The sequence below is a fragment of the Orycteropus afer genome, unplaced genomic scaffold (assembly GCF_000298275.1).
Source record: "Orycteropus afer afer isolate SDZICR_OR568_19922 unplaced genomic scaffold, OryAfe1.0 scaffold00217, whole genome shotgun sequence".
In the NCBI taxonomy this organism is placed as follows: Eukaryota; Metazoa; Chordata; class Mammalia; order Tubulidentata; family Orycteropodidae; genus Orycteropus; species Orycteropus afer.
Window position 1 is genome coordinate 2,426,621 of NW_006921804.1, and position 17,611 is coordinate 2,444,231.

The 17,611-nt window shown below is 36.1% G+C and overlaps 1 protein-coding gene and 1 non-coding gene across 2 annotated transcripts in view; one reads left to right on the forward strand and one right to left on the reverse strand.

Moving 5' to 3' along the window:
• The first annotated feature begins 1,013 nt into the window (after positions 1-1,013).
• Positions 1,014-17,611, forward strand: part of ASH1L (ASH1 like histone lysine methyltransferase) — a 253,198-nt gene continuing 236,600 nt past the window's right edge. The window contains exon 1 of the mRNA XM_007948473.1: positions 1,014-1,433. Within this exon, the coding sequence (XP_007946664.1) occupies positions 1,014-1,433 (420 nt within the window). The remainder of the gene's footprint in view (positions 1,434-17,611) is intronic.
• Positions 4,831-4,932, reverse strand: LOC122150736. The gene has a single exon (XR_006163823.1). It is a non-coding gene; the product is annotated as a U6 spliceosomal RNA (small nuclear RNA).

Sequence of the window (17,611 nt, forward strand, 5' to 3'; positions counted from 1 at the left end):
TTCTAAGGAGTAGGATACTCTCTTTTTTCAGATATTTGTCCTGAATCTTCAGTCAGATACATACTTGAAATAAAGAATGCCAATCATCAAGAATGGGGAGTTACTTTATTTTGTGTTTATTTTCACTAATTATAACAATTGTAGTTAATTATTTGTATGATTATTTGTCTTTCTCATTAGAGTATAAATATTATAAGTTGAGAAACTAGATGTGGATCTGTTTTTCTTCAGTGCTCTTATTTCCAGCATTTAAAAAAAAATAATGCCTGGAATATTTCTGAATGAATAACTGAATGAATGAATTTAGAGTTGAAATGAACCTGGAAATATTTCTAACCTAAGAATATTAACCTAAAAACCTGATGACCTCTTACCATTCTTATAAAAGGGTAGATCACTGAAACCAACACAAAGCATGATTCTTTACCTTAAATGAAACTGAGTTTATTCACCTAATATATAGGAAATATATTTTCTTTGAAATGAATGAGTGCTAAAATATGTGAGTTTTTTTCTTTTTTTTTTTCTAAAATACATGAGGCTGTGTTTGCTTAGCCATCATTTGCAAAAGCTTTTATTGGTTGAATTATAACATTGGTGTTTAAACTTTGATTGCACTATACCACTATAGCTTTTTCATGATATCTGTTGAATGATAAACTTATTCTTAAATATATTTACATTTAAGATTATATGTTTGTGTGTGTGTAGACACATATACATACATTATCAAAATGTATTTATAATTAAATGAATTTAAATCCATTTTGAACTACATTTTGATTTATTTTGTTTTAACTGTCATACTTGGGTTCCTCCTAACATCCTTGTCTCCCTCCCCCATACCAGTTACTCATACTAATCAGTGATTGCCTATATTCTAATAGATTTTTGTTCTGGTCTGCCTTGCAGAGAAAGAGATGCTGGTTGCAAGTCTTGGAGATCTTTGTTTTTTATGGAACATAGTTCTGTAAAATTTTCACAAGATTCTTTGGCAATAACATATGCTTGTGATGGACCCTAGAAATACTGCTATGTTAGGATTGGGTTCTGATTCTGAAGGATTTTCAAGAAAGAGTCCCTCTGCCATCAACACTGGAACACTGGTCAGCAAGAGAGAAGTAGAACTAGAGAACAACACAAAGGAGGAAGAGGACCTTTGCAAGTGGAATCGGGAGAGAAAAGTTGAGGCAGGGAAAGATGATGGATTGACTGATGCACAGCAACAGTTTTCAGTGAAAGAAACAAACTTTTCAGAGGGAAATTTAAAATTAAAAATTGGCCTGCAGGCTAAGAGAACTAAGAAACCTCCAAAGAACTTGGAGAATTATGTTTGTCGACCTGCTATAAAAACAACTATCAAGCACTCAAGGAAAGCACTTAAAAGCGGAAAGATGACAGATGAAAAGAATGAGCACTGTGCTTCAAAACGGGTAAGTAGAATTCCCAATAGTATGTGATCATTTACAATATACGAATTTCTCAATTTTTATCTAATCAACATACGTATTCCAGGAAGTTTGGTATTTAATCTTTCTATGCTGTCCTCAAATAGTCTGTTTTTGACCCTAAAACAAGATTTGAGTCATATCAAAGGTATGAACGATACCATAACCATATTTGTATTTTTAAAATTAAGGCAAGTATTTTAAGTGGGGTAAACCTAGATTGCTGCTTTGAATATAGCATAGTGGAAAGAACATTGGATTTATAGTTAGGAAACTTAGATTTAAATCTTTTCTTCCTATTTACTAACAATGACTATGGACAAATTAACAGAGAAGAAACTGAAGCTCAAAGATGTTAATTGATATAATACCGCCTACTTGCCATTGTGGCTGGAATTAATATATTTGGAAAGGTTTTGTTAAATTAATTGTTCTGTACAGGATTAGGGGAGCTGTGGTGGCATAGTGCCTAAGGTATTTGCTAACCAGAGGGCTGGCAGTTCAAACCCACCAGCTACTCCTTGGAAGGAAGACTGGGCAATCTACTTCCATAGAGATCCTGACTTGGAAACCCAAGGAGCTGTCGCTATGAGTTGGAATTGATTCGATCGATGGCAGTGAGTTTGGTTTTTGGTTTATACAGGATTAATTTCTGTAGTTTATCATAAGCCATGTTAACTTTGTTTAAAATGCCCCCATCACCTGTTTCATACACTATTTTTTTTCTCCCTTTACCTATTTTAGTAAAGATACTAAATATGTTTTACGTCATATGTTTACTGAAGTTTAAGTCTCTGTAAGCTCAGACCAAACCCACTGCCATGGAGTCAATTATTACTCATAGTGACCCAATAGGACAGAGTAGAACTGTGCCATAGGTTTTCCAAGGTTGTAATCTTTATGGAAGATTACACTCTACGGTATCTATTTTCAGCACATAGATTTAAACAGTACACATATGTAAGTAAAACAGTAGAGCTAGGCAGAAAGAGTGGGCTTAACATTTAGCTGCACTTTTGGAATATTCCCAACTTTGTAAAATGACTTGATTTTTACTGCTAGTTCTTTAATGTCAAATTCATGTGTTTTTCACTTATGTTACCAGAAACCACACTGATGCAGATTCTTTATTCTTCTCCAAATTGCTGTGGCATCTAGGAAATTTTAATTATATTCTGTACAGGATTTTAGGATTATAAAATAACCTGGGATATTTTGTTGATAAATTCCTTATCAGTGATTATAAGTAAAATAGAAATAAGAAGGTTTGTCCTAGTTCTTAAAAAAAAAAAGTATCTTAGGTAAGTTGGTTAACCTTTCTGAGCCTTATTTTCCTCAACTCTGAAATGAAGATAATATCACTTTTAGCTAACCTCAGAAGTTTTCACAAGGTTGATTGAGAAAGATCTTTATTTAGACCTTTTATCTTTAAACAATACTACCTTTGCAGCTAAGTTGTTAAGGACTCCAGGATGATTGTCTTGGGTAATCTCTCTATTGTGTTTTTCACATAGACAGTACTAATGATAATGTTTTATACTCAAAATTTCACCAACCAGTGCTTACGCTCAATATGTTTATATCCCTTATATCCTCTTTGTACTAGAGTACAGTCTATGGTTTCTGAGGGAAGAGGAATTGCTTTTGAATGGCCAGATGTTTATTGTTCCAAGTTGTTTTACTGTAGCATGTTGAATATATTTTGTTGTTGTTAGTTGCTGTCAAGTCAGCTTTGACTCATGGTGACCTTATGTGTGACAGAACTAAATGATACCTGATCCTGTACCGTTGTTGCATAGTGCCTTCCAACCTAGGGGGCTCATCTTCCAGCACCACATTGGACGTTATTCTATGTGATCCTTAAGGTTTCACTATCTGAATTTTGAACGTAGATAACCAGGCCCTTTTTCCTAGTCTGTCTTAGTCTGGAAGCTTTGCTAAAATCTGTGCATGATGGATGATCTTGCATGTATTTGAAATACCAATGTTGTGTCTTCTAGCACCACAGCAACAACATAAGCCACCATAGTACAACAGACTGACAGTGGTTGAATAGTTCTTCAAATATAATGGGAAAGATCATGGACGGAGGCAAAACTAAATATAAATCCTGGTTTAAGAACTTTGCATCGGCAAGTTATTTTACCTTGCTGGCACTTGGTTTTCTTATTTACAGTATGAGGCCTATTTTGAATGGTTACTTTGAGAATTACATTTATGTAGGAAATCTGAAATGTGATAGGTTCTTGTGAACATTCTCTTTCCTTTTTTATAACCTGAGATAGGGCTTCACAATCTAGGAGCTCTGTAAGGGTTTGAATGCGTGTGTTCTCTGAATCTGATAATCTGCAGAATTTTGCATTTGGATGCATTTTTATGTAGCTCTTATTAGCTTCTCAAAAGGGTTTTAGGACTCCAAGAAGATAAAGCTTCATTGGCTAAAGAGGGAAAGGTGAACTTTTATGTGTTGTGTTTAGTTATTTTAAAGCAAAGTTTTACCAAACAAGCAAAACATTTTTCTTCCCCTGCAGTTTTTTTTTTTAAATCAGTGCTGCTTACAGCAAATACTATCTTAGACCTTAAATTTCTAGTATAGAACATAGAAAGGTAGATTGTATGTTTTACCTTTCCGGCAATATTCAGAGAGCAGAAACAACACCCTCTAGGAAAAAATATAAATTATTTACTGTCATAAGAACTGAATGATTATGTTAACTACTTATGTAATTTTTTTAATGTAAAATTCAAGTCTTTTCCATAATTGTAAGTCATGTTTTTTACTATCTTGAATTATGTAACATATTGTTCAATTTACAGTGGTTTAGTCATGGGATCTGTTGCTTAGAATGATTTAAAATGTCATTTAAACTTTCACCTAAAGCACAATATTTTTTTAATTGTTATTTCATTTTTTAAAATTTCAGTCCATGGTTAGGAACTGATTCTTTAGTAAATTGAGAAAATAATTGTGGATAACTGTCCTTAGTGCAATTCATACTAACTTATGTAAAGTTATATTTGTTACAAGTCTTAAAGGTTAATTTTGATTTGTTTTCAATTAGTTTTGTGGTTTACTTTTTTGTATTACATTTTGGCAAAAACAAAGATTTCATAACACTCATTGTTCGCAAGAATGTGAGGAAATAACTCATACACTGTTGGTGGAAGTAATTGGTATAGTACTTTTTGAGAATAGTTTTGTTTCTATCTTTCAGCATTAAAAATGGGCAATCCCTAGATCACACAGTATAACTTCTTTTATTTATCTATTTATTTTATTATTTTGTTTTTGCAGTGTTCCCTCCCCTCCCCTCTCACCCATGGTAATCAACAAAGAAAGTTTCATTCTATATATAAACCTTTCCCTGACTTTTTATTTAAAAAGTAAAGTAAATGCTTAACAAATTTGCATGTCATCCTTGCACAGGGGCCATGCTCATCTTCTCTGCATCGTTCCAATTTTTAGTGTATGTGCTGCTACACAGTATAACTTTTAAGAAACTATCTTCTAGGAGTACTATACCAAGATACATGGATAAGGTATTTATTAAAAATACAGCCTCCCAGAGGGACATCAGACTCAGTTGGCACAACAAAATACATAAAAGCGTTGCTCCACATCCTACATTGGTGACTAGCGACTGGGGTCTTAAAAGCTTTCAAGTGGCCATTTAAGATGCAGCTAACGATCTCCTAGTGTTGGAAGTGAAGAAGAATCTTAAAAAAAAAAAACAAGGGCATTAAAAGCAATCAGTCCTAGGACACGATGGCCCTCAAGACCAGAACTAGATGGTGTCCAGCTGCCAGTGCCAGCCACTCAGGAAAGGATCAAATCTGGAGATCCTGGATAGAGTGGGAGGGAAAACGTGGAATAAAATCCAAAAACTCAATGACTGGAATTACTGGTCAGATGAAATCTGGTGAGACTCCCAATACTGGGGCCCTGGAATACATTCTGCACCTGGAATAAAATTTACCCCCAGGGTTAGGCTCTCAGCCCAGTAGTTAACAAGATGTACACACAGACCACTCATCCCAGGATGACGCACCCACATACTCTATAGGAATAGATCCATTAGAGCAATAGACCATGGGACACCAGAGGACCAACAGTCAAATTGAGGAAATGCAGGACAAGCAGGAGTGCATAATTATGAGGGGCACAGGGGAAGGGTTGCAGGGTAGGGAGGGGAGGAGACTGGGTTAGGGTTGGACATAGTGAATGAGGAATGAAACTAAATGTACGCATTACGTTGAATGTAAAACAAGCTCTTAAAATAAAAAAAAATACAGCCTCCCAGATGTCTCTTTGTTGATGCTGACTCAGTAAGTCTGCCTAAGGTGATTTTTATGTCCAGGTAAATTTGATTTAGGTGGGTCACTTCTTGCTCAGTGAGTGAGTGACAGAAAATATAATTTTTATAGTTAGAAATAGTCAATATTTTACCTTTAAAATCATAAACTCCTAATGTCCATCATTTAATACATTACATACAGTAATTTGAACATGGTCAAGCAACCTTTTTAATTCTACTTCTCACAAGTAGAACTTAAACAGTAAGTATATCTGAGATAAAGGACATTGGGTGTGGTGGCAGAAGGAGAGAGTGGAGAGCCATTAGAATAAGAAAATAGGAAAATAAAGATACAGGGTCAGTATAAGAATAAAAAAATAAGAGCAAAGGTTGATGATAAAGTCACTAGCTACCTAAATGACAAAGTTTATTGCCCTTGATCAGTGCTGATAACATATGCTAACAATCCTATTTAATAATCTCATATATGGCCTGTTAATAATTTGAAAAAGTTCTTAAGTTTTCTGATCCAAAGAGGTAGTTCACAATGCAAAAATGATCTTTGTATAATAAAGATATGTATAATCTTTTAAAAAAAAAACACACACAGAGGAAACAAAGATTTTTGCCTTGCTAATTTAGTTTCTCTTCACTACTTCAAAAATAGTATCCCTAAAATGAGTTCCCTATGGAAGACAAATAATAATATTTTCTCCTTCAGTGAGTCACATAAAAAAATAAGAGGATATGAAAAAATCTTGAACTCTGTGTTCTGTTAATTTTAAGACTTGTTAGGGAATAACTAAAACAAAAAATAGCAGAACATAGGAAAGGTCACCAGAGAGGGCATAAAACCTCAGAATCTGAGAGAAGCTAAAAAAAAAACCACTAAGTACAGGCAGTCCCTGGTTATGAACAAGGTGCCTAACTAAGTATGTCTTGAAATCAGATTTGTAGGTAAGTCAGAACAGTCCATACAATTCTTAATTAGTCTTACTTTACCTCAAGAAGGCCTGAATCCTTTTCCATGATTTAAAAGCTGCACATGCAGCAAATAAAGGTGGTTGTGATGAAGAATTATTTTCAAGAATATGTAGGTTCTTTTGTTTCAGAGTGAGGACAAACGTACATAACATTAAAATACAAGTAAAAGCTGTCCATAAGTCAGAAGATTTATAACTTGAGGACTTTTGTGTATAGAACTAGGACAATTCCTATGAGACGTTTGTAGCTTTGATGCACAGCATTTTACAAACGTAACACGTGAGTTACATGGTTTTTGCAAACCATACAGTCCCCGTGTTCGTTAGTTTCCTATGTGTGTTGTTTATGCGGGTGTGTTATATGTGAAAAATACATTAATGAAGATGCTAATAAGTTACTCTTTATCCAGATATTGAAAAGAAAGAATGCCAAAATTAGTTATTATTTTTCTGACGTTTCTTTATACCATCTTTGGTTCTAGTCAGTTCTTAATGTAGTTTTATTTTCCAAGTACAAGAAAATCTATAGACACAGTATATTCAAGTTTTTTTTTTTCACCCCATTTTGGTTAAGAAATTATTCTTTTGCTTAATAAGATATCATGCATGGTTAGTAGTGCGTTACCACAAATTTCATACTCACTTTAATTATTTGGAAATTTGTAATTTATTTAAAAATGTCAAACACTTTAATATGAAAGATTTGGAAGCTGTTTGAAAATTTTTAGGTTAATATGATTCTCAGCTATCAAACTCTAGGTTTGTTCATTTGCATTTTTCTAGTTAATGGAATGCTAGAGAACAGTTAGTTATATAATCAATTTACTTTTAAAATGAGGATTTTTGATCTGTGTGTGTTTGCTGTGGCTACTACCAGCCTATTTTAATTGGAAACTAGGATTTTCATTTAGAACCAACTCTAAATTGGCACAAGAATAGAATTATTATATAGTTGTAATGAATGCGTTCTTTGAAAAAACTCCTTCTGCCAGAGTTTCAGCATTTCCTGAAGACCAGCAAGGTAAAATTATGAATAGAGAAAGTCTCGTTTGTATCTGGAATGGAGGTTGCTTTTGTGAGATTTTCAGGTGTTCTTCTCAACTTGAGCTTGCTATCTGAAGTCAGGAACTGAATAGGTTTAATAGCAAGGAATGTATGGAATCTGTAAAACTATTATTAAGAAAATTTAATGTATAAAGATATGGATATTTAAGCAGCAAATTTTACTTTTTTTAAGTAGGTAATACTTAAAAATTTTGAACACCCATGGTTCAAAATTTAAGAGAAAACTTTATCATTACCCCTTTCCTCCATCTCAAGGAACTCTGGTAGCACAGTGCCTAAGGCATCTGACTGCTAACCAGAAGGTTGGTGGTTCAAACCCACCAGCCACTCCATGGAAGACCAGGCAATCTACTTCTATAAAGATTTATCACCTCTGAAATCCAACAGTGGTTGCTATGAGTCAGAATCGACTGGTCAGCACTGGGTTTGTTTTTTTGTTTTTTTTATTTTTTTCCCCATCCCAAGCTAATCCATTTTGTAAACACCCTGTAAAGGCAATCCATGTGTTAACTTTTCAGCATATGTGATTAAGCAGAACAGCTATTTCACAACCAAAATGAAGACAAATCTGTGAGAGTATGAACTTAATGGAACTGCCTTGTTTTTCCAGGTCTTACAAATTTTACACCTTTGACAGAGTATTGTCTTGACATTTTTCTGTCACTTTGTATTAGTGATAAATATTTGTGTTTTCTGCCTCTGTTGCCATTTTTCTGTCACTGTGTATTAGTGATAAATATTTGTGTTTTCTGCCTCTGACAGGTTTCCATCTTATACAGGTTCAGCCTTTTGTAGGTTTTACTGCATATCATGTGTTTTCAGATTTACCTTTACTTGGAAAATAACACTGTATTAAAACTATATTGTTTGGAACCAAAGTTGGTGCAAAGAAACTTCCAGGAAGATAACTCCAACATCACTGTCTTTAATATATTCCAAAGTATATTGTGTATATAAAAGCAAATACAGTCATCTGTTGCTATCCACGGGAAATTTGTTCCAAGATACCTTCCCCACACGACAGATACCAAAATCTGAGAATGCTCAAGTCCCTTACATAAAATGGTGTACTATAAGCATATAACCTACACACATTCTCCCCCTTACACTTTAAATCATCTTTAGACTATCTGTAATATCTAATGCAATATAAATACTATATAAATAACATTTTAACCTCTCAGCCTTTCAAGGGTTGCTTTTACTGCATAATGGCTCCCCCACCCTCAGATATTTTCAGTTCTAGGTTGGTTGAATCTACAAATGCTGAATGAACCAGCAGATATGGAGGAATGACTGTCAGTGTCCCCCACATACGTACAAGTTTTCTCTCTCCCTTTTTAAATATAAAAAATAGCATACTGTATATATTATTTTGCATCTTGCTTTTTCTGCTTCAGTAGTATATTCTGGGGATTTTTCTGTACTAGAACTAAAAATGCATACTCTTTGAGATATGGGTTGCAAATATTTTTCCAGTTTGCCATTTATCTTTATACTTTGTGTAAGCTCTTTGGCTATGCATATCTTTAGTTTATTATGTAATTTAATTAATACTTCTTTCTTTTTGAACTTCTAAGTTTTAATGTATGTTTGGAAAGGTCTTCTTCGTCCAGAATTGCAAAAGATCTCATGATTTCTTGTAGGACTTTTTTTTTTTAAATTCTTAATACATAAATCTGAAATCCGTTTGGAATTTATAATGGTGTATAATTTGAGGTATGGATTAAGAAGGTGATCTTTACCCCTCTGATTTGAGACATTACCTTTACCATATACTGAATTTCCACATGTACTTAAGTCTGGTCTGATTTTCTATTTTATGTCTTTGTTATGTCTATTCACTTGCCAGCATATATGTTTTAAGTGAAAGTTTACAGAACAAATTAATTTTCCTTACAATAGTTCATACGGATTTTATTTCATGGTATTGATTGCAGTCCCTACAAAATAACAGACTTCTTCCCACTTCCTCCCTATGGTTTACCTTTTCCCTGTGTCCTTTCCCATGCATTTCTGCCCTCTGAGCTATCTTCCTGTGCAAAGACTGCCCTTCTGATCTCCCATGGTTGATTGTTCTAAGGAGTGTGCCTACCTGGTATAAATGTTCACCCTATATTTCTGTTTGTTTTTTAGCTGGAAGCCATGGGAGTGAGTTCAATTCCAGGCCCGAAGAGTGATTAGGGGCTGTAGTCTTGGGGGTTTCACCCGTGTCTGTCAGACCTGTAAGCCTGGTCTTATGATTTTGAGTTCAATTCCACATTTTTCTCCCACTCTATCCAGGATCTCCTACGCTGATCCCTTTCCGAGTGGTAGCCAGGTATCATCTAGTTCTTCTGGTCTCAGGGTTATGTAGGCTCAGGTTCACTGTGGTCCACTAGTCCCTTGGACTAATTATTTCAATGCGTCTTTAGTTTTCTTCATTCTTCACTCCAGACAAGGTGGGACCGGTTGTTGCATTTTAGATGGCCACTTGCAGGCTTTTAAGACTCTGGTCACTACTCACCAAAGTAGGATTTAGAATATCGTTTGTGTAGTATGTTAGGCCAGTTGAGCTTGATGTCCCCTGCAATCATGGTCCTAATAAGCAGATGGGCCCAGTAACTTGCTCCCTCACAGTAGTTGGCTGTGGCTAAAAATTACCATAACTTTGTCCCCTTTTCGCTCTACTCTATATTTGGACATAAAGCATGTGCAAATACATATATAGAAATATTGTCTGCCAGACTTATATATGTTGTTGTTGTTGCTATGTGCCATGGAGTCGGTCCTGACTCATAACGACCCCTCCTTGGGTTTCCGAGGCAGTATCACTAAGGAAGTAGATTACCCTATCTTCCTTCCGAGGAGTGGCTCGTGGGTTTGAACTGCCAGCCTTCTGGTTAGCAGTTAAGTGCCTTAGGCACTATGCTACCAGAGCTCCCAGAATTATATATGGTGATGGGTATATTCCCTTTTGCCTAGACATACCTGATCATTCAGCCTGTCTACTTATGTATCCACTCATTCATTTTCTTTGTTGTATTTCTCTATGTTTTCCTTTTCCTTAGTGTTACTGTGTTTGTCGTTTGCTTTTGGTATATTGCCTTTATCTTCTCACAAATCAGTATTTATCTCTTACCTATCTAGCAGTCGGTCCCCTCCCCCCCACCCACCCAATGCCTGGTAACCAGCAAAGAAAGTTTCCTTACATATGTAAACCTTTCCTTGCCTTTTTATAATAGTGAACTAACAAAATATTTATCCTTCTGTGATTTAATTATTTCATTCAACATAATATCCTTCAAGTTCATCCACATTATGAGGTGTTTTGTGGATTATACATTATACTTTAGTTTGCATAGTATTCCATCGTGTGTATATACCATAGTTTGGTTATCCATTCCTCCATTGATGGACAGTTCAATTGTTTCCATCTCTTTGCTGTTGTGTGAATAGTGCTGTGATGAACATAGGTGTTCATATATCTGTTCATGTCCTGGCTCTCAGTTCTTTAAGGTATATACCTAGTAATGGGATTGCTGGTTTAAATGATATTTCTGATTCCAACTTTTTAAGGAATTGCCATACCATTTTCCACAATGGTTTTACAGTCCCAGTGGCAGTGTATGAGAGTCCCAATCTCTACATTCTTACCAGCATTTGTTATTTTCTGTCTTGTTGAATTTTGTTATTAGTGCTGAGGTGAGGTGATACTCATTGTTTTGATTTGCATCTCACTAATGGCTAATGCAAGTGACCATTTCTTCATGTGTTTGTTAGCTGCACGAATATCTTTTGTGAAGTGTCTGTTCATGTTTTCTGCCCATTTTTTAAATTGGATCTTTTTTTGTTGTTGTTATTGAGGTGTTGAAGTTTTCTATAAGTTTTAGAGATAAGTCCTTTGTCAGATAATGTCATTACTGAATATTTTTTCCCAGTTTTTAGGTTCTCTTTTCACTCTTTTGCAGAAGTCTTTTGATTGCATAAGAATTTAATTTTTAGAAGGTCTCAGTTTTTACTTATGTTTGGTAGTTTATTAATGCCATATGTATTACGGCCCATACGTTTGTCCCTATTTTTTCTTTGATGAACTTTATAGTTTTAGAGTTTACATTTAAGTCTTTGATCTATCTACAGTTCGTTTTTGTGTATAGTATGAGGTATGGATTTTGCTTAATTTTTCTGCAAATGGATATCCAGTTTTGCCAGCACCATTTGTGAAAGAGCTGTCACTTCCCCTTTGAATGGATTTTTGTGTTTTATCAAAGATCAACTTAGCATGGGAAGATGGATCTGTTTCTGCATTCTCAATTCTGTTCCAGTGGTCTATGTGTCTGTCATTGTACCAATACCAGACTGTTTTGACTACTATGGCTGTATAGTAGGTTTTGAGACCCAAGAGTGTGAAACCTTCTATTTTGTTCTTCTTTGGTAGTACTTTGCTTATCAGAGGGCACTTTCCTTTCAGAATAAAATTAGTGATTGTTTTTTACATGTCCTTAAAAAATATTGATGGAATCTTGATCAGGATTTCATTGAATGTATAGATTTCTTTGGGTAGTATTGATGTTTTCACAGTGTTCAGTCTTCCTATCCATGAGCATGGTATAGTCTTCTATCCATGAGCATGGTATATTCTTCCATTTTTGTAAATCACACTTAGTTTCTTGTAGTGTTTTATAGTTTTGTTTTTTTTTTTTTTTTGCAAGTCTTTCGTGTTCCTGGTAAGATTTATTCCCAAGAATTTTATTTTTGTAGTTACTGTAAGTGGTATTTCTTACTTCTTTTTCAGAGATCTCTTTGCTGGTATAGAGAAACCCAACTGATTTTTTGTAGGTTGATCTCATATCTTGCCACTGTGGTAAATTTTTAAATTTGTTCCAGTTGTTTTCTTGCTGAGTCTCTTGGTTTTCTATGTATAAACCAAAAAAAAAAAACCATTCACTCTCGTTGAGTGGATTTGACTTACAGCGACCCCTCCTTGGATTTCCGAGGTGGTATCTCTATGGAAGTAGTTTGCCCAGTCTTCCTTCCAAGGAGTGGCTGGAGTGTAGGATCATATTATCTTCAAATTGGGATAGTTTTACTTTTTCCTCAATGATTTGGTTGGATGCCTTTGATTTCCCTTTCTTACCTTATTGCCCCAGCTAGGATTTCCAATACAGTGTTGAAAAGAAGGTGATAGAGGGCATCCTTGTCTGGTTTCTGTTCACAAGAGGAACCAATTCAGTCTCTCTCCATTGAGAATAATGTTGGCTGTTGGTTTTTCACATATGCCCTTTATTATGTTGAGGAATCTCCTTTTCCTGTTTTGCTGAGAGTTTTAATCAGGAATGTGCATTCAACTTTCATCAAATGCCTTTTCTGCACCAGTTAATAGGGTTATGTGGTTCTTTCCCTTTATTTTACTTATGTGATGGATTGTGTTGGTTGTTTTTCTAATGTTAAACTATCCTTGCATACCTAGTATGAATTCCACTTGGTCATGATGTATTCTTTTTTTGGTATGTTGTTGGAGTCTTTTGGCTAGGATTTTGTTGGAAGAATTCTGCATCTGTATTCGTGAGGGTTATTGGTCTATAGTTTTCCTTTCTAGTTGTGTCTTTTCCTGGTTTTGGTATCAGGGGTATAGTTCTTCATAAAATGAATTTGGGAGGATTCCATCTTTTTCTATGTTCTGGAATAGTTTGAGCAGGATTGGTGTCACCTCTTCTCTGAATGTTTGGTAGATTCTCAAGTGAAACCATCTGGGCCAGGATTTTTGTTGTTGTTGTTTTTGGTAGTTTTTTTTATAACCTATTTCAATTTCTTCTTTTGTTACAAGGCTGTTCAAATTTTCTACCTCAGTCTTGTGTTAGCTTTGGTAAGTAGTGTGTTTCTAAAAATCTGTCTATTTCTTCTGGGTTTTCAATTTTGTTGGAGTACATTTCTTCATAATACTTTGATATTACCCTTTTTATTTTGTGACATCACCCATTTCATTTCTTACTTGTATTATTTGAATCCTTTTCTTTTTCTTTGGTAAGCTTGCCAGTGGTTTGTTGATTTTATTAATCTTTTCAAACCACCAACTTCTAGTCTTGATTTTTTTTTTTTTTTCTGTTGTCTTTCTGTTTTCCACTTCATTTATTTCTGCTTGAATCTTTATTATTACTTTTCTTGTGCTGACTATAGGCTTTTTGCAGTTCTTTTCTAATTTTGGAGATGGTGGGTTAAGATGTTGATTTTGGTTCTTTCTTCTTTTTTGATGTGTGTATTTATTGCTGTGAATTACTTCTAATCACTGGTTTTGCTGTGTCCCAAAGATTTGTATGTTGTGTTTTCTCATTTGATTCTCATTTGGTTCAAGGAATTTTTAAATTTCCATTTTTACTCTATTAGCCAGTAGTTTTTAAGGAGGATGTTGTTCAGTTTCCATGTATTTGCTCTTTTACCATTGATCTTTCTATTGTTGATTTCTAATATTATAGCATTGTGATCTGAAAAGATGCTTTGTAGTATTTCAGTGTTTTTAAATTTATTGAGACTTGCTTTGGGGCTTAATATATGGTCTATCCTGGAGAATGTTCCATGTGCACTGGGAAAAAATTGTGTTGTTGCTGGGTGAGGAGCTCTGTATATGTCTATGAGGGCAAGGTCGTGGATTGTATTGTTTAGTTCTTCTGTGTCTTTGTTGTGTTCCTGTTTAGTTGTTTGTTCTATCTTTCATTGAAAATGGTGTATTAAGGTCACTTACTATTACTGTGAAGTCATCTATTTGCCTTTTCAGTTCTATTAAAGTCTGATTTATGTATTTTGGGACTCTTTCATTGGTTGTGTGGATATTAATTATGGTTTTGTCCTCTTATTAAATTGATTTTTGTAGTCATTATATAATGTCCTTCCTTTTCTCCCAAAATGGTGCTGGAAGTAGGGCAGCTGATCTCAGAACTAGTTCCTTTTTACCCAGAAGGCAACTGGGGGCAGGGCATTTTATTTCAGACTAGTTCTTGCTGATACAGATGGTGTCTGTGGGCAGGACTCCTGGATCCAATAAAAGTTTCTGCCAGTCTAAAAGGTGATTGGGGCATGATACCTGTTTCCAAAGCGGGTTCCAGCCAGCTTAATAAGCAGCTGTGGGCTTGTAGACCCAGATAAAATTCCTGCTGTCTCAAAAGGTAACTGGAAGCAGCCTCCTGTTTCTAGAAAAAAACATTCCTGCCATCCCAAAAGTAGAGTATCTGGTCCCAGAAATAAATTCTTACTGGCCCAAAAGGTGGCTGGGAGCAGGACATCTAGTGCTGGGACTGGTTCCTGTCTGCCCAGAAGGCAGCTTGTTGTAGGGCACCTAGACTGAGATGGAATTCCTGCTGGTCCAGAAGGTGGGTGGAGGTGGGAGATGGCCACACCTCTGTTCACCAAGAGGATGTGGGGTAGTACTAGGGGAACATTGAAACTTGCTAGTCATCAGCCTCTAATACAGTTGCTGTGATGTCCTTGGTAAGCAGAGCTTATTCTTAGGTTGTTGCCCAGATCAGAATGCCACTTGCAGTTACTCAAAATGGCCCCACCTCTTGGAAGTATTCAAAATGGCTGCATTGTCTGGATAACTGACAGTCCACAGCTCTCTTTGTCTTCTCTTTTGCTGTTTTCTTCTCTGATTATCAGCTACCGGTACAGTTGCCCATACAGGGCTCAGCAAGCAGAGCTGATTCTTAGGTTGCTGCCTAGGTTGGAACACCACTTACAAATCTTCAAATCGGTAGTGCCGTCAGGACAGCCGATAATCCTCAGCTCCATTTGTCTCCTGATTCACTGTTTTCATTCAGGTTTTTCTATCACTTGGTATTTAATCCACTTCTTTATCCTTCCCTTCAAACCTCAGGGTTCCAGGATTGTTTTCTGTATCAGTTTCAATTGGTTTCTTGTTTCTTTGTTGCAGAGGGTCTGTGTAGCTTGTCTGCTTATTCTACCATCTTGCTGTAAGTCCTCCACATTTGCTAGCATTCAGTTTTAATTATATTTTTTGTTTGATGGACCTCATCCTTTCTCAGGGAGCTCTTGTGGTGTAGTGCCTAAGTTATTTGACTGCTAACCAGAAGGCTGGTGGTTCACACCCACTAGCCACTCCTCAGAAGGAATATTGGGCAGTCTACTTCTGTAAAGGTATTGCCTCAGAAACCCAAGGAGGGGTTGCTATGAGTCTAATTGACTCGACGGCAATAAGTTTGATTTGGTTTTGGATTCTTTCTCAGTGGTCTTAGTTTTTAGAATGCTGTGTACATTCTTGGTTAGTAATTTATAAGGTTAATGCAGTCTCAGTGAAAATACCGATAGAATTTTTTGCAGGTGCAGCTGATTATAAAGTTCATATTTTTTTCATCTTTATCTTTGTCTCAACATGAAGCCCAATTTGAGGGTAACATCCTCGAGATGGTTTGATTTTGTTTTGCCATGAGCCAAGCTGTATTACTAACATATGTCTTGGGGTCCTCCACATTCCATCTTGGCCATAGCTTGATCCAATCATTTACCATTAGGGCAATCATGCCTACTTAGTTTGGCCTCCCTTTTTTTTTTCTTTTGGTTGTCTTAGAGATTTTTCTTGCTTCTTGCGAAGACACTAGCGCAGTAAACATATTTTATGCTGGAATGGGTTATTTTATACTAGGAGGACACTTAACAGTATTTTGCTTGCTTAATGACTAGAAGTAAGGAGTCCTGGTGGTGAATGGTTTGGTGCTCAGCTGCTAACTGGAAGGTGGAAGATTCCAACCTACCAGCCATCCCAAGGGAGAAAGATACAGCAGTGTGCTTCCATAATGATTAAACTAAACCAAGCCAAACCTATTGCTGTCAAGTCAATTCCAACTCATTTAAAAAAAAAAAAAACACTGCTATCAAGTCGGATCCGACTCATAGCAACCCCACCTTGGGTTTCCAAGGTGGTATCACTGCAGAAGTAAATTGCCCAACCTTCCTTTTGAGGAGGAGTGGTTGGTGGGTTTGAACTGCCAGCCTTCTGGTTTAGCAGTCAAATGCCTTAGGCACTATGCCACCAGAGCTCCTAGTGACCCTATAAAGGAACTCCGGTGGTATAGAAGGTAAGGCATTTGGATGGTAAACAGAAGGTCAGCAGGTCACGCCCACCAACCGCTCTGCAGGAGTGGATTTTCACCCTTGGAAGCCCAATGAGGGGTCTCTATGAGTTGGAATTGTCTCAATGTCAGTGGGTTTTAGTAACCCTATAGGACAGGGTAGAACTACCCTGTAGGGTTTCCAAGACTATAAATCATTGCCACTTTCAGTTAGCAAGGAGCTCTGGTGGCATAGTGGATCAGGCATTTGGCTGCTAACCAGAAGGATAGAGGTTCAAATCCACCGCTGCTTTGCAGAAGGAAGATGGAGCAGTGTACTTCTGTAAAGATTTATAGCTTCAGAAACCCAAATGGGAGTCACTATGAGTTGGAATTGACTTGATGGCAGTGAGTTTGTTTTGGTTCTTGTCTTCAGTTAGCAACCAAGCCTTTATCCACAGAACCACCAAGGGTATTCCATAATGAGTACAGTCTTGGAAACCCTGTGTGGCAGTTCTCTGTTCTATAGGGTAGCTATGAGTCAGAATTAATTCAAGGGCACACAACATCATGGGTAGATGTGAAAATTTCCTAGTTGTTTTATGAGGAATTGGTTCATTACTAATTTTATAGTCTTCTGTCTCTTTTGCCTTTTCTGTAGTGTGAAGAAAAACTTTTCCTGTAAATTTCCTATGGAAATTTGGCTTTGGCTGTCTTGCAACTCCATGTGGCGGTGTCTGTACCATTTCATAAGTTGTCAGAATGGTATATTCATTCTTCTG